This window comes from Microcebus murinus, chromosome 11 (genome assembly GCF_040939455.1).
Source record: "Microcebus murinus isolate Inina chromosome 11, M.murinus_Inina_mat1.0, whole genome shotgun sequence".
NCBI classification, from domain to species: Eukaryota; Metazoa; Chordata; class Mammalia; order Primates; family Cheirogaleidae; genus Microcebus; species Microcebus murinus.
Genome location: NC_134114.1, coordinates 59,386,839 through 59,407,142, shown reverse-complemented (window position 1 = coordinate 59,407,142; position 20,304 = coordinate 59,386,839). Strand labels below are relative to the sequence as shown.

Genomic DNA, 20,304 nt, shown 5'->3' with positions numbered 1-20,304 from the left:
CCAGTGTTGATTATGTTTTCTTCTGTCGAAAATATTCACTTAGGCCAGGCACAGTGGCTCATGCCTGTAATCCCACTACTTTGGGAGGCTGAGGTGGGAGGATTGCTTGAGGCCAGGAGTTTGAGGCCAGCCTGGGTGACAGAGTGAGGCCTCATCTCTACCAAAAAAAAAAAAAAAACACTTATCCAGGCATGGTGGCATGTACCTGTAGTCCCACCAACTTGGGACACTGAGGCAAGAGGATCACTAGAGCCCAGGAGTTCAAGGTTACAGTGAACTATGATCATGCCCCTGCACTCTAGCCTGGTGACAGAATGAGACCCTGTCTCTAAAAAAACATTTTTTAAGTTCACTTATATTTAGAGGATTTTAAACTGATACAATGGATTTCTTTTGGTCATTGATAAAGATATTGTCCAAAAATATCCAGTCTTGTTATTTCATAAATTAGGACATACCACAAGTAAAATCATAGTAAATACTCTCAATAAATGTCTTATCTAACCTATAAGAATTCCTGTTTCTCAAAGCCAGAACTAAAAGACAGCCCAATATATTTAGTGGATTTCTGAGTATTATCTCATTCTTTTAACTATCATTTTAAATACTATTTAGAAAATCCAAAGAAGGTAGAGATTATGATTTTCACAAATGACTTCATTTTCCATTATATTTTGCTTTGATTTTTTAAATCCTACGATTATCTACATATCATTTTAGATAATCTCACAGGGATAAAAATCATGAATCCAGCTATCTTTCTACAACCAAGACTGCTGGTTCAGGATAGAACAGGGAAATGAGTTGATTTCCCACATCACTGAAGGCCAAAATTAAAAAAAAAAATTTAAACAACTATTAGTAGAGGCATCCCTTTTGAACATCTTTAAACAGGAAATGTGATGTATGCATATAGAAATATTGGTGATTAAATTCTAGAGAATTAGAGGTCCCCTAGCTCAATCTTCTGTGCAATGCAGGAATCTTTTCTCAACTATTTGAGGCCAGAAGTTATAAACTGGTGCCCTAAGGACCATTTGTAGCTCATAGATACATTTTATTTAGCCTGCACAGGATTTATTTTTGTTACCTAAGCCCACGCACAAAAATCCAGACCTCTGCCTTCTCTTGAAAATTCACCTGGAGCTGCATGCCTGCTGCCCCTTTGGAGAAGGCTTGCCTCTCCACTTCTCTACAGCCCCCACCACTTCCAGCTGACCCACTTCACTCTCTCATCATCGGCCAGGCTGCGTTAAGCAGCTGAGCATTGGAGTCTGTAACCAGTGTTCTACAGAGAGGGTTATCCATGCTACGGATGAAGTTCTCCACTAAAGAGGAGGAAACTTACAACTTTGCAAGTTGACCACTTTCATTGTAGGCAACTCTAAACAAAAGGGAAATTTGTCTAGAATAATTTCCAGATACTGGAACCAGTCCTATCTTGGAAACAAGCAAAGTCTACTCTCTCTTCCACAGGAAAACCTTCTACATACCTGAAAGCAACTAACCTTCCTTCCTTAGTTCTACCATAACATCCCAAGAGTCCCCAAATATTTCTCATAATAGTATGTTTCCAAGCACACCCATTGCCATTGCCAAGCTCCTCTGCCTGGGTGAATTCTATTTATGATTTATCTTTTAACTATTATTTATGTATTAATTTGTTATTTATAATAGTTATCAATGTTCTTCTTCACATGTAATAATGTAATTTTTCCCTGATCTAAATCAGTGGTTCTCAAATATTTGGTTTCAGGACATCTTTATACTTTTAAATTTCACTGAGGATCCCAATAAGCTTTTGTTTAAGAGAGTTATAGCTATTAATATTCATGGTATTAGAAATCAAAATTGAAAATATAAAAAATATTTAATAATTCTGTTCATTTTTGCAAATGTTATTTTTTATTTTTTTATTTTTATTTCTTCCTTTTTTATTTTAATAGATTTAGGGGCACCAATTGATGTCTGGCTTAATAGAAGACAGGTGGACTTTTGCATTCACCCTGTTGCAGTACCACACATCAGGTAGCCTCTGGAAAGCTTGAGGAGAATGATAGTTAAAAATACAAATAACAGGCCGGGCGCTGTGGCTCACGCCTGTAATCCTAGCTCTTGGGAGGCCGAGGCGGGCGGATTGCTCAAGGTCAGGAGTTCAAAACCAGCCTGAGCAAGAGCGAGACCCCGTCTCTACTATAAATAGAAAGAAATTAATTGGTCAACTAATATACAGAAAAAATTAGCCGGGCATGGTGGCGCATGCCTGTAGTCCCAGCTACTCGGGAGGCTGAGGCAGAAGGATCACTCGAGCCCAGGAGTTTGAGGTTGCTGTGAGCTAGGCTGACGCCATGGCACTCACTCTAGCCTGGGCAACAAAGCGAGACTCTGTCTCAAAAAAAAAAAAAAAAAACAAAAAAAAAAACAAATAACATCTTAATATTTTTAAAATTTTATAAAAACAGTTTTACAAATAACATCTTACTATTTTTAACATCTTATAAAAATAGTTTTGATCTTGTGGACCACCCTAAAAGAATTTCTGAGACCCCCAGGGATCCCCAGACCATATTTGAGGTCCACTTATGCTTTGATTAATGTAGCTTAAGTTCCTAGGTTTTCTAGCATCTGTGGCATTTTCTTCATTTATCTTGAGCTTGTTGTCAACTAAACTCACAGCTCTTTCTCAAAAAACTGCTTTCAAGACAAGCTTCCTTTTTGCCATTTAAATGCAGACCTTACACATATATTTCTTCATAGATCCCATTTTGCTGGTTTCAGAGTACTCTTTGGTATGATGCTGTTAGTGCCCTGCCCGGATTCCCCTTAAGGCTGGTGCACCTATGCAAACCCAACTGTTGCGACTGTTGGCTAATAACTCAGAGCAGCGCCCTTCTCTAGAGAATTACTCAGTAAAACTAGAGCTACCTGGTTTGGGAGGCAATGTCCACCTGCACTTTAGCTAATGAATGACTGATAAGCCAGTGACTGTCACAGAGCACAAACGGCTAGCCCCAATGACACAAAGTGAGACCAATTCTGCGGTATGGTTTGTACTCTGGAGCTTCCTAGGAGATCAGACTAAAGTTAGCCTCTAGCTGAGAACACATTCTTCCTTAGTTTTTATCCTTTTCCCTGTCCTGATTCCCCCACTTGCTTTCATTGAAGAACACATCCCTCATAAGTCACTTGAGCAGGAATCCCATCTCAGTCTTTGCTTCTGGTGATCCCAACCCAAGACACCCTTCATCCCATCAAGATGACTGCAATATATTGACTCTGGCATGCATGATACTAATGAATCTTCTCAGCTGTGCAGCATCTTATTTATTTTATGCATTCTACCATTGAGTAGTGTAGTCATTCTCAAAGTGTGGTCCCTGGGCCAGCAAAATCAGCATCCTCTGAGAACCTGTTAGAACTGCAAATTCTCAGGCCCTACTCCAGACCTATAAATCAAAAACCCTGAAGGTGGAGCCCAAGCAATTTGTTTTAACAAGCCCTTGAGGTGATTCTGGTGCCCACTAAAGCAATAACCTCATATAATGGTTAAGGGTGTGAGCTCTGGAATCAAACTTAATCACTTCTTAGATATTATCCTCAGGCAAGCTTCTTTTTTTTTGCTCAGGCTAGAGTGAGTGCTGTGGCGTCAGCCTAGCTCACAGCAACCTCAATCTCCTGGGCTCAAGCAATCCTGCTGCCTCAGCCTCCTGAGTAGCAGGGACTACAGGCATGCGCCACCATGCCCGGCTAATTTTTTTCTTTTGTATATATATTTTTAGTTGGTCAATTAATTTCTTTCTATTTTTAGTAGAGACAGGGTCTCACTCAGGCTGGTTTCGAACTCCCAACCTTGAGCAATCCGCCTGCCTCGGCCTCCCAGAGTGCTAGGATTACAGGCGTGAGCCACCACGCCCGGCCTCAGGCAAGCTTCTTAACCTCTGTGTCTCAGTTTCCTCATATGTCAAATGAAGATAATAAAGGTATCCATATCATAAAACGAAATGAATTGATACATGCAAATCACTTACATCAGTGTCTGTAGTTAGTGCACAATAAATTTAGACTGTTTTTACTATTACTATTGTTATTATTGTTATTATCAACTGTGTTTTGATCCACCTTCACTAACCTTATCCATAAATTAGGCATATTAATATCTCTTGTCATAGAGGGTTGTGAGGAATAAATGAGACAATAAAGCAACTAGTAAGGTAAACTGGCACATAATAGGGAGTCAATAATGGTCATAATAAGTATTATATTGTGAGAATTAAAATGTTAATAGATGAAAGCATGAATGCTGGCACAAATATTTGTTGAAAAAGCATTTGTTAAAGTCATTGATAAAAATACTGATGTGAGCTAAGCAAATAGAAGTGCTTTGTAATTCCACAAAAGCCCATCCCTCAAGCTTGATATCCACTCATTCACTTATCTACATTCCTTTGGTAAGATTGTTCAACTATCTACAAATACAATTAACTATCAACTTAAAAGAAAAACATAATAATTATTGTAGCTCTCTGATCATTATATTTTTAAGATCAAGAGATGATGTATTTTACCTAAACCCAATTTTCATAATGCCAAGGACGGCAGTTGCTAAGAGTTTATCACCCTTCAGCATAGAGTTGAAAGATCTTTTGATAAGTGATCGTTGAAAATGAAAAATAATGTTGTTTTACACAATTGTTTAAAAGGTCATGAAGCTCATTAATTATCACAAAACTACTGATAATTTTTCAATACTGACAGATTATAGCCTATAAATACCCTTACAGCTGAATTTGACAATTTTCACAAATTAGGATTAGACATCCCTTGAGTTCTTCTATCTATCATGAGCACACTCAATTCTTTCCATGAAATTTGGTTAAATACTGAATTGTTTAAGTGTCAGTGGTCCATTGCATTTTTGAGGAAAATAATAGATGGCTGTTCCTCATCTAATTACATTCCACCTAAATATGTATCTAAATTGTCATATTTTCTACTGATGTCACAAATAGTACTATTAAGATTAAAAAATTAATTATGAGGTATTTAAAAATGAAAAACTAACAAATTTCAAATCATCATACCTATAATCATACCTCTGAATAAATAAAAGTTATGAACAAGTCTATGATGAAGAAATAAAGAACTTCAGAGAAAAATATAATTTGTCCAATATTGATTTAGGAAAGTGAGACATTATAATATGCAGTTCAAATGAAATGCTTTAAATGCCCTAATTGGTCCAACACTATTTTTCAGTGAGAGTCATTTTCAATTGTCTCTGTACCACTCTCTGAGATACTGGGGGTAGTAGTTCAATAACGGTTATCTTCCCACTTGGGGGTTATTCCCAACCTCTAAAAGGCAAGAACAGAATACGGTAAGAAAGGAAGTGTTACAGAGTTTCTGCTCCCTTCCTGCCCCTTACTATTTCTCCGTTCACATCATGCTTATTGCACAATTATAAGATAGCCATAAAAAAATAATTCTATGTATGGCATTATTAGTATTAATAATAATAGCCTTTTATGCTTACTACATCCAATGAAAAGAAACAAGTAAGTAGAGCCAGTATAACTGAAGTTTATTCAAGGTTACGTTACTACTAAGTGGCTAAGAGAGCTACAAAACAACTTCTAACTCCAAGTCTAGCACTCTTTCTTCTAATTGTGCTGTTGTTATAGTCTGAGTAAATTAGGCAGTCTAAATTTACTACGAGTTACCAAATAATTAAAAATAAAACATTGGCGCTGACTGGAAGATGAAGGGCTTATCGTCAAATTCCATTCCTGTGACAACTCAGAAACATAAACTACTAAAAACTCACTGCAAATCTCTCTTGTTAAATATTGTTAATTTTTCTATGTAAATTTATTGTTGAAAAAAAAATCATGTTCTAGTAGAAACTAAACTCACTTGGAATTCAATCAATTCTAAGTAATTCACTTGATAACCCAGCCTATATCGAATGCAAAGATATCTGAGCTGGTTCTAAGGGTGACCATATCTGAAGATTTAATCGCATGATATATATTTACTAAGTTGCCCTACCTCCATGGGGTTTACAGTCTAAGAAAGCAATCTGTTTAAAAACAATAAGCACACATCTGAGGAGTAATAAGTATGAAAAACAAAGGACATATATTTTTAAGGCAAATCTTTGAACAGAAAAAACAAGAATTAAAAGTTACTAAAAAAGAAAAAAAACAGGTAAGAAAATCTTATCTGATTGGAAGGGGAAAATTATTTCTAGGCTTTATATGCATATGTTTGTATCTGTCAAAATATATTACAGATTAATATATGCAATCAGTCAATTACTGTTTCTGCTATGGGCATGGGAGATACACTAAGATGGCATGCTGGACTGTCTTATTCTGAATTTTTTTTTTAATTTTCCAAAGTACTTTTTATTTAATTTTAAAAATTACAAACAGCAAAATGTATTCTTTGTGGTATATGGTTCCATGGGTTTTTAACAAAGACATAGAGTAATCTATCCACCACTACAGTCACAATACAGAATAGTTCCAGTACCTCCCAAATTCCTTCATGCTGCTCCTTTAGATCCAACCCATGCCCCCCAACCTCTAACCACTGGAGACCACTAATCTGACATCTGTCCCTATAATTTTGCCTTTTCCAGAACGTCATAGAATGTAATTATACAGTTCATAATTTTTCACATCTAACTTCTTTCACATATATTAATAAAAATGCATTTGAGAGTCATCTATGTTGTTAAAGGAATCAGTAGTTTCTCTGTCTTCCCAAGAGTCTACAATGGAATATATACCACAATTTGTTTATCCTGTTATTTGTTGAAGGACACTTGGGTTGTCTCCAGATTTTGGTGCTACAAAATAAAGCTACTATAAACAAACATTTGCATGCAGGACTTATATAAACATAGGTTTTTATTCCTCTTAGATAAATATCTGTAATGGGATTTCTGGGTCATATAATAAGTATATGCTTAACTTTTTCAGAAAAGGTCAAACTGTTTTCCAGTAGACTTGTGCTATTTTGCATTCCCACCAGCAATGCATGAGAGTTACAGTTGTCTGCATTCTTGTCAGCTCTTGGTATTGCCATTCTTTTCATTTTCATAAGTATGCAGTGATATCTCATTGTGGTTTAAAAATTTTTGCACTAGTGAATAAATATATTGAGGATATTTTTATATTTTTATTGTCATCCCCACATCTTCTTTGATGAAGTGTCTGTTAAAATCTTTTACCCATGTTTAAACATAAAGCTGCTTCTTTTCTTATTATTGAGTTTCAAAGGTTCTTATACAATCTGGAAACAAGTCTTTGTTACAAATAAGATTTGCAAAATATTTTGTCCCAGTCTTTTCTTCTCTTAATAGTGTTTTCACAGGAGGTAAAGTTTAAAATCTTCCTCTGTTATTTGGGAAGGGAGACAGTGAGCTGCCTACTACAGCAACAGCAGTAAAGGAAGCTTATAAGAATGGATGGTGACTCCAAATGAAATCACTAGACCAAGCAAAAATAAGCCCAGGGATTTTAAGGGGGTTAAAAAAAAAAGAGTTATGGGTTTCACTTTTTGAAGAGATAAATTAAAAAAGAAAAAAGAATAATGATTTAATATCATAATAGTCAATTGATAGTTTGAAGAATGTTAACAATACTTGTATTCTATTGTTCATACCACATAATCTACCCTTTTTTGACTTAATATGAACATTTAATCCTTGTAATTAAATAGTCACCTAGAAGGTCATTTTTAATAACTGCATCCATCATATAGAGATGTGTCATGATTAACCAATCCATTACTGTTGCACATTTTTGTTGTTTTCACTTTTTTCCTATTATAAATAATGAGAGAAAAATACTTGCAGGCAAATCATTGCTTACATTTTATATTATGAGTAATTTGTCTGCAACTTACTTCAATATAAAATCATTGCATCAAAAAATAAGATGTATTGATAGATGGATAGAGGGATCAATATATGATAAAGCAAGTACAGCAAAATGTTAATGGTAGAATCTAGGTGGTAAGTATATGGAGATTCACTGAAAAATTCTTTCAACTTTTCCATATGTTTGAAATTTGTTAGAAAATGTTGCAAATAAAAAATGTTGGAAAAAATTATATTTTATGAGGCTAAATTCCTAGAATTGGAATAGATTATTCGTAGTATGTGCACATCTTTAAACTTTGTGAAGTTAAAACATCAACCAGAAAGTGTCAGTTCCCTCACACTGTCAACACCACTTTTTAGTGCTTTTCAAATCTCTGCCAACTTGTTAGGCAAAAACTGGTAATTCATCTTTTAAATCATCATTTTTATGTTAATTTTTAAAACTTCTTAAAGTTAATATATAATGAATTGAAAAGCTTCCTAATATTCTTGGCTTCAGATTCTGATGTTGGTTATTGGAACCATGAAGCAGTAATCAAGATTCAAGCACCCATCTGGGGGCACTTAGCTTATTACCAAGCACAATACCCTTAGGAATAACTCATAAACCAAATTACATTGGTGAAAGTTACTTCCAGGCCAGCATTATACACAGGCAGAGACGGCTAATACTCGATTGCTTGATTTCACAGGTCCTGAGAAAGAGCTCTTCCTGCACACAAAAAAAGTCACTTCTCCTATTTTACTAGGATGCTTAGAATTTAAGTGTTAGTGATTTCTTCTTTGGTGTTGAAACAACTAGGTCCCTACAAACACTCTTTCAAAGTTCAATTATTTTATTCAAAATGAACTCCACATAACTGTGCTTTCATAGGATAGAATGCAATGGAACCATTAAAAAGAACTATGAGGCCGGGCGCGGTGGCTCACGCCTGTAATCCTAGCTCTCTGGGAGGCCGAGGCGGGCGGATTGCTCAAGGTCAGGAGTTCGAAACCAGCCTGAGCAAGAGCGAGACCCCGTCTCTACTATAAATAGAAAGAAATTAATTGGCCAACTAATATATACAAAAAAAAATTAGCCGGGCATGGTGGCGAATGCCTGTAGTCCCAGCTACTTGGGAGGCTGAGGCAGCAGGATTGCTTGAGCCAGGAGTTTGAGGTTGCTGTGAGCTAGGCTGACGCCACGGCACTCACTCTAGCCTGGGCAACAAAGCGAGACTCTGTCTCAAAAAAAAAAAAAAAAAAAAGAACTATGGAAATCCGCACTTACCAACATGAAAAGACGTCCATGATATACTCATTCATTGCAAAAAAGCAAGTATGCATATTTGTGTATGACAGAAATGTATGAAAGGATATTTACTAAAATACTAATAGTGGTTACCTGTTAAAGGGTGGGTATATATGAGATTGTTTTTTACCCTTTTTATACACTTATCTATTGTTTTTTTTACAATGGATATATATAATTTTTAAACAATAAGTAATAAAATAAGGCTATTTACATTTTGATAAAAAGAAAATTGAAAGTATCTCAGAAAATTGTTAAGCCATTAGCACCTTAGTAAAAATTTAATTTAGCAAAGTTTTTCAAGTCAAGGCTACAGTCCCCTAAGGAATAAGACCCAGACCCAGCATATTTTCAAGGGGATAGAGAAAAAGGGTTAAATACAGACCAGGCAAAGAGATCTCTAGTAAGGTATTAAGCCAGCTCAGGGATAGGTCTGTATTATCCTGAGGGAATATGACTGGAAAAAAAAATCAATAGAAAACAGAAGGCATCTGTGGTCTTCACGTCCAAGAGAAACCATAAGTGTGAAGGCTCACTACAGTCTGAACAGACTCAGAGGGGATATTAACTTTGCTACAATTCTTGCTTTCAATATTATAAAAATAAACACCTCCTTAGCCCCCTACAACAGACTCAGGATTCAATGGCAGTTAATTTTTTAAAATATGTACTTAACAGATTTAAATTCTTAAACTTGTACTTCACAAAAACTGAAAAGGAGAACATGAGGCATTAAACTACTCACCTCCAAGGGAAGACATGTCTGTCCGTGGCCAGATGTTCCTGGATGTGATACCACAGTCCCATTTTTTATTTTAAAGTGTGTTTTGCACATGTAGCCATCAGAACAGTCCTGTGCGTCATCACCAAAAAAATACATGAGAAAATGCCAATTATTTTAAGAATTCATCATTTTAAAAACTACTTCATAGGTTCCAAACTGAGCAAAGAAAAACTAAGTGTACTAACTGAGAGGAGATAATGTGGATAAAGAGATTAGTCTATTAGTTTTAAACAGCATTTAAATCACATTTAAACTCATAGAAATATCTTGTCATATAATATTGATTTTCATAGTGTATACATAGAGAACTATTTTCAAAGCATTTGATCAGATCTTGAAGCCGGAAGGGACTTTCAATTTCAATTTCTTAGGCCGGGCGTGGTGGCTCACGCCTGTAATCTTAGCACTCTGGGAGGCCGATGGGCGGATTGCCCGAGGTCAGGAGTTCGAAACCAGCTCTGAGCAAGACTGAGACCCCGTCTCTACTCTAAATAGAAAGAAATTAATTGGTCAACTAATATACAGAAAAAATTAGCCGGGCATGGTGGTGCATGCCTGTAGTCCCAGCTACTCAGGAGGCTGAGGCAGAAGGATCACTGAGCCCAGGAGTTTGAGGTTGCTGTGAGCTAGGCTGACGCCATGACACTCACTCTAGCCTGGGCAACAAAGCGAGACTCTGTCTCAAAAAAAAAAAAAAAAAAAATTGTTTTCAATTTCTTTTTCAAGGCAAGATCTCTATGAAAATGTCCCCGAAAGGTAACTGTACAGCATCTGCCTGAGCACTTCCAGGAATCTGTACTCTTTAGTGCCTTACCAACAGGCACTTCCATTTAGGTGCATCATACATTGACAAAGTTTTGTCTTATACTGCCCTGAAATGTTTCCCTTTAACTTTAACTTACTGGTTCTAGTTCTGCCCTCTAGAGTCTAATCCATTTACCACAGGGCTGTTCTTCAAAGAGCTGAAGAAATTACCACCATTTGCAAATATTCCTTACAAGATATGGTTTCTGAGCCCTTCACTAGTTGAATTTCCCTCCTGTTTCTTGTACTTGCTTTTAAATATACTAATGGATGCTGTTCATCTCACTGTGGTCAGTTCCATTTCTTTTTTAAAGCAACGCTTGTTTGAATTCAATAAAGTCATGTGTAAGAATGTGATAACTTCCCATGCACAAACATATAAACCAATAAATATTAATTTCTCCACCAAACTGTCACACCAATATCTGCATTTTAACAGAATTAAAATAATAATTAAGGAAGAAATGGCTATTTGATCTTCTTTTAAGAAGAGGAAAATTTGGATACAGTTCTAAGTTTGACAGTTGATATCTCTGACATTTCACTTTGACACTTCTTATTTTATTGTGAAGAGACATCTCAGTCTTTCAAATGTACATTTTGGCTTGTGATTATCATTCAAATTTTTCAGAGCAATTTTTGTGAAACCATGGATAAGTTAAAAATTCAAGTTATTTCCAAATATGAATTCCGTCATGGAACCAATATAGCGCAGACAGCTTGGAATATCAACAAAGTATTTGGGAAGGATGTGGCTAATGAATGCACAGTATGTTGATGGTTTGAGAAGTTCTGATGATTTTTAATCTTGAAAATGAGTCACGTGGGCAACCTGACTGAGACCAAGGTGGATAATGAAGAGCTGAAAGCTGTAGCGGAATGAAGGTATCTCAACCTACACGTGAATTGTCAGCAAGGTTTGATGTTACTATCCCAACAATATTGGACCATTTAAAACAAATTGACAAGGTAAAGAAGCTGGATAGATGGGTTCCACATGAATTAAATGACCGTCAGAAGAGAAATCGTATGGAAGCTTTCTTTTCTTTGCTGTCATGACATAAAGGTGAACCATTTCTATACCGTATTGTTACGTGTGATGAAAAATGGATTCTTTTTGACAATCGCAAGCATTTGGCACATGGTTGGATAAAGATTAAGTGCTGAAATACAGTCCAAAACTCAATATTCATCAAAAAATCTAATCATGTCTGTCCGGGGCTGGTATTATCCACTACAGCTTCATGAAACCAGGTAATCACTTGATTACAGTGGATGTCTACTACAACCAGTTGGACAAAATGATGAGGATGCTTGCGATTAAGCAGCCTGAGACTGGTCAATGGAGATAGGGCTCTTGCAAGAAAACACTTGACCACACGTCGCACAAACAATGTTGTTGAAACTACAAAAGCTGGACTGTCACCCACCATATTCACCAGACCTTACGACAGCTGACTACCACTTCTTCCAGTGTTTGGACCACTTCTTGCAAGGAAAAACACTCCATTCTCAATAAGCTGTGAAAAATGCTTTTCATGATTTCATCCCCATTCAACTCTCCAGGCTTCCTCGCTGCTGGCATAAACAAGCTACCGTTAAGATGGCAACACTATGTCGATAGTTTATGCAGATACTTTGATTAATTGTACTTCTTCTTGTTTGAGATATAATAAACTACACTTTTGATTCGAAATTGGATATTTCATATTTAATGACCTAATACAATTTAATAAAATTCTAATTATAATGCAAAATACATCTCCTTTGACATCAAAGGAGATGAATCAAAGATTCCTGTGCCCCTATGTTATAAAATCTAAATTATCTGGTCTCTTTTCCAATGAATTAAAATAGAGATATGTCATTTTCAATATTACCTATAATTCAAGAAATTTTTATTTCCATTTTAGATAATTTCTAATACTATTTATTATTATCTGTAGGGGTGTGTAAAAGGGTTTTTGACTCAGCCTATATTTGGTAGTAATGATTTTCTCTTCAGTATCAATCTCTTAAGAGTCAAGATTAGTCTCGAAAAATTAAATATAGAAAAAGGAGTTTTTAGCATTTTGATTTCCCTTCAAACATTTACTTCCACAGAAGTAGGTCTTTCTCCTACATTGTTTTAATTTAGGGCAGAAAAATATGTTTTGTTCTTCATTGTTGAAGGATGTTTTCCTAGAGACAAGCAAACACAAAAGCATGAGAACTGCTGTCCTATGTCAGCCCTGCAGTCTGTCTAGCTCAGTAAATGATGTTAACTCAAATCTCCCCTTGGCAATGAAATTTTCCCTGACTGCTCCAATCAACACTCCTCTCTAGCTTCCCTGCATTATTCCTGTACTTACTATGGCTTAAAATTTAACATTTAACTCTTCTTTAATTTTTAACATTTCTGAGTTTTACTTTCCCCAATAGATCATAAGCTCAGCACCTAGGCCCCAGCTCCTGAAGGATGCCAGGGTCTTAACTACAGAATCCAGACTGCTGTTCCACATAAAAATGAGGCACATAGGGTCTGAAAACATCCTGGACCAGCAGGGAGGATGTAAGAACAAAGGGAACCTTGTTGTTTACCCAGCTCAACCTCTTGTTTTAGAGATAAGAGTGTGATGGACTAAAGCACTTTTAAGAAACCCGTCTGACAGCTAATTAATTACGGGCAGGGCTGGAAATGGAAAGCAGATCTCTTGACCCGAGCATTATTTCTAGTATACTAAGTAAATTTTGCCAAAGCAGTATCATGGCAGAGACATGCTTTTTGACTCTTGTGGACTGGTATAGGCCAGTGCTTTGCACTTTGAGTACCAAGCTCAAACAACACAAGTGTGTTCTGGGGACTGGCAGTCACAGTATTAGCTGGGAGCTTGTTAGACATGCAGAATCTCAAGCCCCGCTCTAGACCTCCAGACTCTGTATTTAAATCCCCAAGTGATTTGTGTGTACATTTGGAAGCGTGTATTGTAATCTCTGACTCAAAGAGATTGCAAACTGATGGCATTAACAGTGGTTCTCAATCTTGACTACACATTAGAATCAACTGGGGCGTTTTCAAAATGCTGCTGTTGGGGTCTCACCTCAGACCAATTAAGTCTGAATCTCCCTAGCATATTCTAATGCAGCAACGGGGTTGAGAACCACCGTACTTTTGAACTCAATGAAAAATAGAGTCAACCAACTAATCTTTAGCAGAGAGAAGGCCACGAATAACTCAAGACCTTCATAAACACCATAGCTCACTTGGAGTTCCCCAAATGCTAAAATCACCTGTTGTTGATGCTCATCATGGAGCTTTGGCCATGCTAAAATTGCCTTTTAAGAGGTCTTTAACACTACCTCAAACCCTACTTTCTGGCAATTTGCCCAGCCTTGACCTGGTCCTCAATAACAGACATTAATCTTCTAACTTAAAATTGTTCCATGTCCACCTACACTTCAGCTCTCAGGACACCTTGCTGCCTATCACCACAAAGCAGGTTGCTTCACTCTGTCATTACAGAAGAGAAATTAATAGAAAATGTCCCACTGTTATAACCCAGACACCACTAATAAAAAAACAGAACACTTCCTCACAGCCAAAATTCTTCCAGTTATCTAAATAGAATGTTCTTCACCTTATACCAAAACAAGGAATAAAGATTTAAGTGAAAAAAATCATAAATGTGCTAGATGAAAATACTAGACAATATATATAATACATACCTTTTTAAATAGGATAAAACACAGAATTCATAGAAGATTAACAAATTCTACCACATGCAAACAAATTCTTAACACCATAAAGTCAAAAGACAAATATCAAAATGTGAAAAAAGATGTATAGCTCATGTCATAGAAAAAGATTAATTAGAAAGACAAGATGGCTGACCAGAGAGACACCAGCTGCCAGATCATCTCAGAAAGAAGAAAAAGTTTTAGATGAAAAAGAAAACACAAACAAATAAGCAACCATAGATTGGGTGTAATTCTGAGAGAAAAGTGCCAGAACCTACAAGCAATTCCACAGGAAGAAGTTGTGGAGCAGAACAAGAAGGAGCAAGACATCAGCAGAAGACAACCCCCAAGAGGCTTGGAGTCCAGCGAAAAGGGTAAGTGGAGTGGTTTGTTTCTCCCTCCCTCACATCTCTGGCAGTAAGCAGGCCCCTGAGTAGCTAGAGAGACTTTCTACTTTCATAAGCCCAAAAGCTATTGCCGCCAATTAACTGAGAGCTTCTTGAGGACAAAGCATCAAGCTGCCAGCCCACTTGGGTCACTTCCCATCACCATAGACCCCAGCCAAGACAGCAGGTGCCATATTGCTTCTCCGTCCACTGTGCACCTTTGTCCTCCCCACGGGGCTTCAGCCCCTCAATTTTCATCTTGCTCATTCCCACATAAATATTTCCCAACTCTGGTCCAGGCTACGGGAGCCACAGGGAGCCAGTGTGTCCCAGGGGATCTGTTTAACCCCAGAGCCATTCCAGGCAGGCTACCTTCCAGAAAGAGGGACAGAGACAACTACAGTGCTAGCTTTCCTCCATCCAGACTCTTTCCCTTCCCTTCCCCACTCCTGCCCATGGCTGCCAAGAGAGACAACTGAGCTAAGACTCTCAGGAGCTACTGATTCCCCCCTGTTGGTGCATACATACACCACAGCAGGGATTCCACAGAGAGAGGCATTAAAACTTTTCCTCTTAAAGGCCAGCAGAAGACCAAGGGGTGCTTGGACTGTGAGCTTTCTGCTCACTGGCCCTCCCCAGCACTGCTTGCCTGGCTGCTCCATCACGGCAAGGCATACCCCAAAGTGGAGGGACATCAAACCTGCTTGAGCACTCCTTAGGCACCTCTGGACCAGCACGCTTCTCCCTGGCATGGACAGGGATTAATCTTTGGGGACCCAGAGACAGGCCCACAGGCCAGATCCTGTACCCACAGGACTTGATCGTGTTGCTAGGGGGCATGGAGAGGAGATTTGTGAGCTAACCTCAGGAGGCAAGGGAGCCTGTGTGGGCAGAACTGAAAAGAGAGCACAGTGTGGATAGTCACATGCAGAAGAATGAAACAGGATCCATATCTCTTGCCACTAACAAAAATCAATCCAAGATGGATGTAAGGTATGAAACCATAAGAATGGTAGAAGAAAATGTTAGAAAAATTTTTCTAGATATTGGCAAAAAATTTATGACTAAGACCCCAATGATAATCATAGCAACAACAAAAATAAATAAATGGGACTTGATTAAATTAAAAAGCTTCTACACAGGCAAGGAAACAATCAACAAAGCAAATAAACAACTGACTGAATAAGAGAAAATATTTGCAAGCTATAAATCCAATACAGGGCTAATAACCAGAATCTACAAAGAACTCAAATATATCAACAATAACTAAAACTAACCCATTAAAAAGTGGGCTAAAGACATAAACAGAAGTTTTTCAAAAGAAGATAGACAAATGGCCAATAAACATGAAAAAAATGCTCAACATCACTAATTATCAGGGAAAAGCAAAATTAAAACCACAATGAGATATTACCTTACCCCAGTTAGAATGGCCATTGTTAAAAAGTCCAAAAACAATAGATGCTAGAGTGAATGCAGAGAGAAGGGAATGCTTCTACACTGTTAGTGAGACTACAAATTAGTACGACCTCCATGGAAAACAGTATGGAGATTCCTCAAAGAACTACAAGTAGGCCTACCATTTGATCCAGCAATCCCACTACTGGGTATTTACCCGAAGGAAAAGAAGCTATTTTATCAAAAAGACACCTGCATTCAAATGTTTATTGCAGCACAATTCACAATTGCAAAGATGTGGAATCAACCCAAGTTGTCCATCACTTCATGAGTGGATTAACAAAATGTGGTATATGTATACTATGGCATACTACTCAGCCAAGAAGAAGGATGAATTAAGGCCTTTTGTAAAAATCTGGATGGAACTAGAGAGTATTATCCTAAGTGAAGTACCTAAAGAATGGAAAAACAAACACCACGTGTACTAGCTTTTAAACTGGAACTAACCAATGGGTATACATGTGCACAGATGGATGTAAAGCTCAGTGAAAATCAAACAGGGGAGAGTGGGAAGGAGGGAATGGGTGAAAACCCACCTAACAGGTATAATAAACACTATCTGAGTGATGGGCATATTTATAACCCTGACTCAAGCATAACAAAAGCAACCCATTAACCAAAAACATATGTACCCCATAATATTTTTAAATAATTTAAAAAAGACTTAATTTTTTCAATATATAAGTAGCTTTAATCTCCTCAAAATATAAATAGTTCCAACAAATCAATAAGAAAAAGAACAACAGCCCAATAGGAAAATGAGCAAAGGATATACAGAAAATTCACTAAAGTAGAAATACACATGAATAAAAAATATGTTCAGTGTTAGCCATAAGAAAAATGCAAATTAAAAACTATGTGATAATATTTTTAACCTATCAGATTGGCAAAGATAAAAAAGTGTGAAATAGGCCATACAAAGATGTAGATAAAACAGGCAAGCACTCTCAAACATTGCCAGGGGCAGGGGAGTCTAAATTAGTATAACATCCCTGAAGAGCAAGTTGGCAAAACTATCAATGCATATACCTTTAAAATGCATATACCTTGGACCCAAAAATGTTACTTTCAGGAATTTGTCTTACAGATATAGTCAGAGATGTAGCAAATAAAATTCATGTAATATTATGTATTAAAGTATTATTTTAATAGTGTAAGATTGGAAACAATCTAAATGTCCATCAGTGAGGATTGGTTAAATAAATTACAATATATTAAATAATGGAATGCTCTGTAGCCACAAAAAATGAATGAGTTCTATAAGTATTGATATTCAATAATAACCAAGATAGATCGTTAAGTTTTTAAAAGTACAGAACAGTACGTATATATGTACGCTACCATTTGTTTACATGTGACTCCACATGCTCTATGTGCACAGAATCTATCTGGAAAGACATCCAAGACCCTGGTATCAGTGGTAATCTCTGAAGGTTTGGGTGAGGAGAGTGGGAGGGTTAGAAAAGAGACTTATCTTTTAAATGTAGAAGCCCTTTTGTGCCTTTAAATAAATAACACTTCATTTTAAACAAAAAAGTAGTTGCCCTTTGTGCATATGCCTCCAGGCCATCACATTGCTGCAATACATTCCAATCTTGAACTTTCAGGGAGAAAGTATACTGTAGGCCTTACAGAATCCCAGAGAGACAAGCAAGTTTTCTAGTGCAGTGCTGACTGCATTCTGGATGAAGATCTAAGGATTTCCCAACAGAACATGTTTGGGTCTGCTTTCTTACAAGCGTCAGGGCTATGCCACCCAGAGAGCCATGTTATGCCTGCTAGAATACAGCTACCCAAGTAATTATGGGGCTTCTGTTGCTGAATTTTAATAAGCTTTTAAAAATCTTCTCTAGAAAAATCTAAAAGAAAATGGGTGGTTATCTAAGGGTCTCGGCTCTACTTTGGAATAAAGCATTGCCTGAAGGACTTCAACTCAAGTTAACTGCCCAAAATGATCAGCCGCAGGAAGGGCTTCACAAGTCCATCAGGAAGGAAGACAAATGAAGTTTCTAGGTCACTGCCAGCACTGATCAAACAAGGTCCTCAAAGTCAGTGGAGCCCTCAGGAATATGCCAGACCTAGGCCACAGATCTCAAGTGATTGTTCTTTGCTGCTGCAGGAGATCAAACTAATACTACTAGTAGCTGCCCAAACTGATTAACCTTGAGGGTGAAAAAAAGAAAGTAAAAACTGCTGCTGAGAAGCAAAGTTTATACTAGATAGGTCAGACATGAAACTACTATCTATCCATTTTGTAAAAATCCAAAGTTTTAAGTAATGTAGGAAGGTAATTTAAGTAGTATAGGAAGGTAATTGTTATGGATATCGAATATCCCCAGAACACAGTCCTGAATACATTACTGTGTCTCATCCCCCTCCCACCCCAATAACACTGGTTTCCATTTCTGATTGTGTTACACCTTCCAGACGCAGGTGTGGATCCTGGCAGGTGTGGACTCTGATGCCTCTGGTTATGCTGTATACAAAGGGGAGTTAATACAAAGAGTGACTGGACCCTGTCAAAGCAAGTTATGGGTAACTGCTAGCCTCTGGCTCATTTAGACAAAAATTCAAAAGACCAAAAACTCAAGAAACCAAGAATTCAAATGTGAAAGAAAATAAAGTTATAATATATTTCATCTTTGAAAAAGAACTTTGTTATGTTTCTAACTTTCCCCCAGTTCCATAGTATTTAGGAGTTTATTAAACAAGACACAGCCATGGATAGTCCACGCATACCTCAGAACTTTCTGGGGAAAGGGTTGGAGATATACCTTAGACAGCAAGTTCCACCAGAGGAAGATGGGCCTCTCCTTCTGGGGAAGAAGCAGATCTTCTGGATATGTTCAGCCCAATACAGGCTGGTATTCCCTTGCTCCACCATATGCACATTATAAGCCATGATTAATGCTTTTATTTATGTGACCTAACTTATAAATCCCTATCAGAAACATTTATTCACTACCTAAGAATTAAACCATGTAAAAATATTGTGAGTGTTAATCCTTCACTGGAGGTTCTCTTCCCCTGCCCAGCTTAAAAGAGCTTTCTTAGTGTGGTCATGGTATTAAACTAAAGAATTTGTAGGATTTTGATTTGAAAGTCTCTGTCCAGCAGCAGTTGTGACATAGGATTACAGTGCCTTCTATCACAGCGCAGTGCTGCAGTGTATCACATTTACATAAGCAGACTCATTACACACTTTTATTAGGTTTAAATAGTTAACCATCCTATAAACAAAGCACAGAGCACCAAATTATAGTCACTGAACAGAATCTAAATATTATAAATCTTGATGATATAAAAATAATAATATAATTAACCAAAAATTCCAAAGAAAGAACAGGAAGGAAGGTGGGAGGTAGAATTAATACACTAAATTCCTTATCTATAATAGCAAGAATCAATAGCTATTGTCCAAAGATGAGAAGCTATGAAGTAGAAATGTGTTGTTTAAAGTTATAAGCATAACCATGAGAATAACTAAGGGATTATTCATCATCAATAGGGGTTCCATTAAACAAATTAAAATCATCCATATAATGGAATATTTAATAGCTATTAGAAATAATGAGATAATTCTATACATGCTCACAAAGAAAGATGTCAATGATGTAATGTTAGGTGGAAAAGTTGTAGAAAAATGATCCCATTTATGTAAATATACGTATATAAATGTGTATACATATATTTATATGCGCATAGATAACAAATTACAGAATTGGGTCAGAGGACAGAGAAAAAACATTTTCATCTTTACTTCACATATCTATATATTATTATAATTTTTACAAAGAAATCATGTATTATTTTTCCTTATAAAAATAAAATAAAATAAAGTTGGGCATGGTGGCTGATGCCTATAAACTCAGCTACTTGGGAGGCTGAGGCAAAAGGATCGCTTGAGCCCAGGAGTTTGTGGCTGTGGTGAGCTATTATTCTGCCACTGCACTCCAGCATGGGTGACCGTCTC

The 20,304-nt window shown here is 37.0% G+C and overlaps 1 protein-coding gene across 2 annotated transcripts in view; it reads right to left on the bottom strand.

The window, feature by feature from the left end:
* The window catches only part of ATG10 (autophagy related 10), a 243,112-nt gene that overhangs the window by 170,152 nt on the left and 52,656 nt on the right, over window positions 1-20,304 (bottom strand). For both annotated transcript variants that reach the window (XM_012784371.2, XM_012784372.2), the window contains exon 3: window positions 9,928-10,035. In XM_012784371.2, the coding sequence (XP_012639825.1) occupies window positions 9,928-10,035 (108 nt within the window). The remainder of the gene's footprint in view (window positions 1-9,927; window positions 10,036-20,304) is intronic.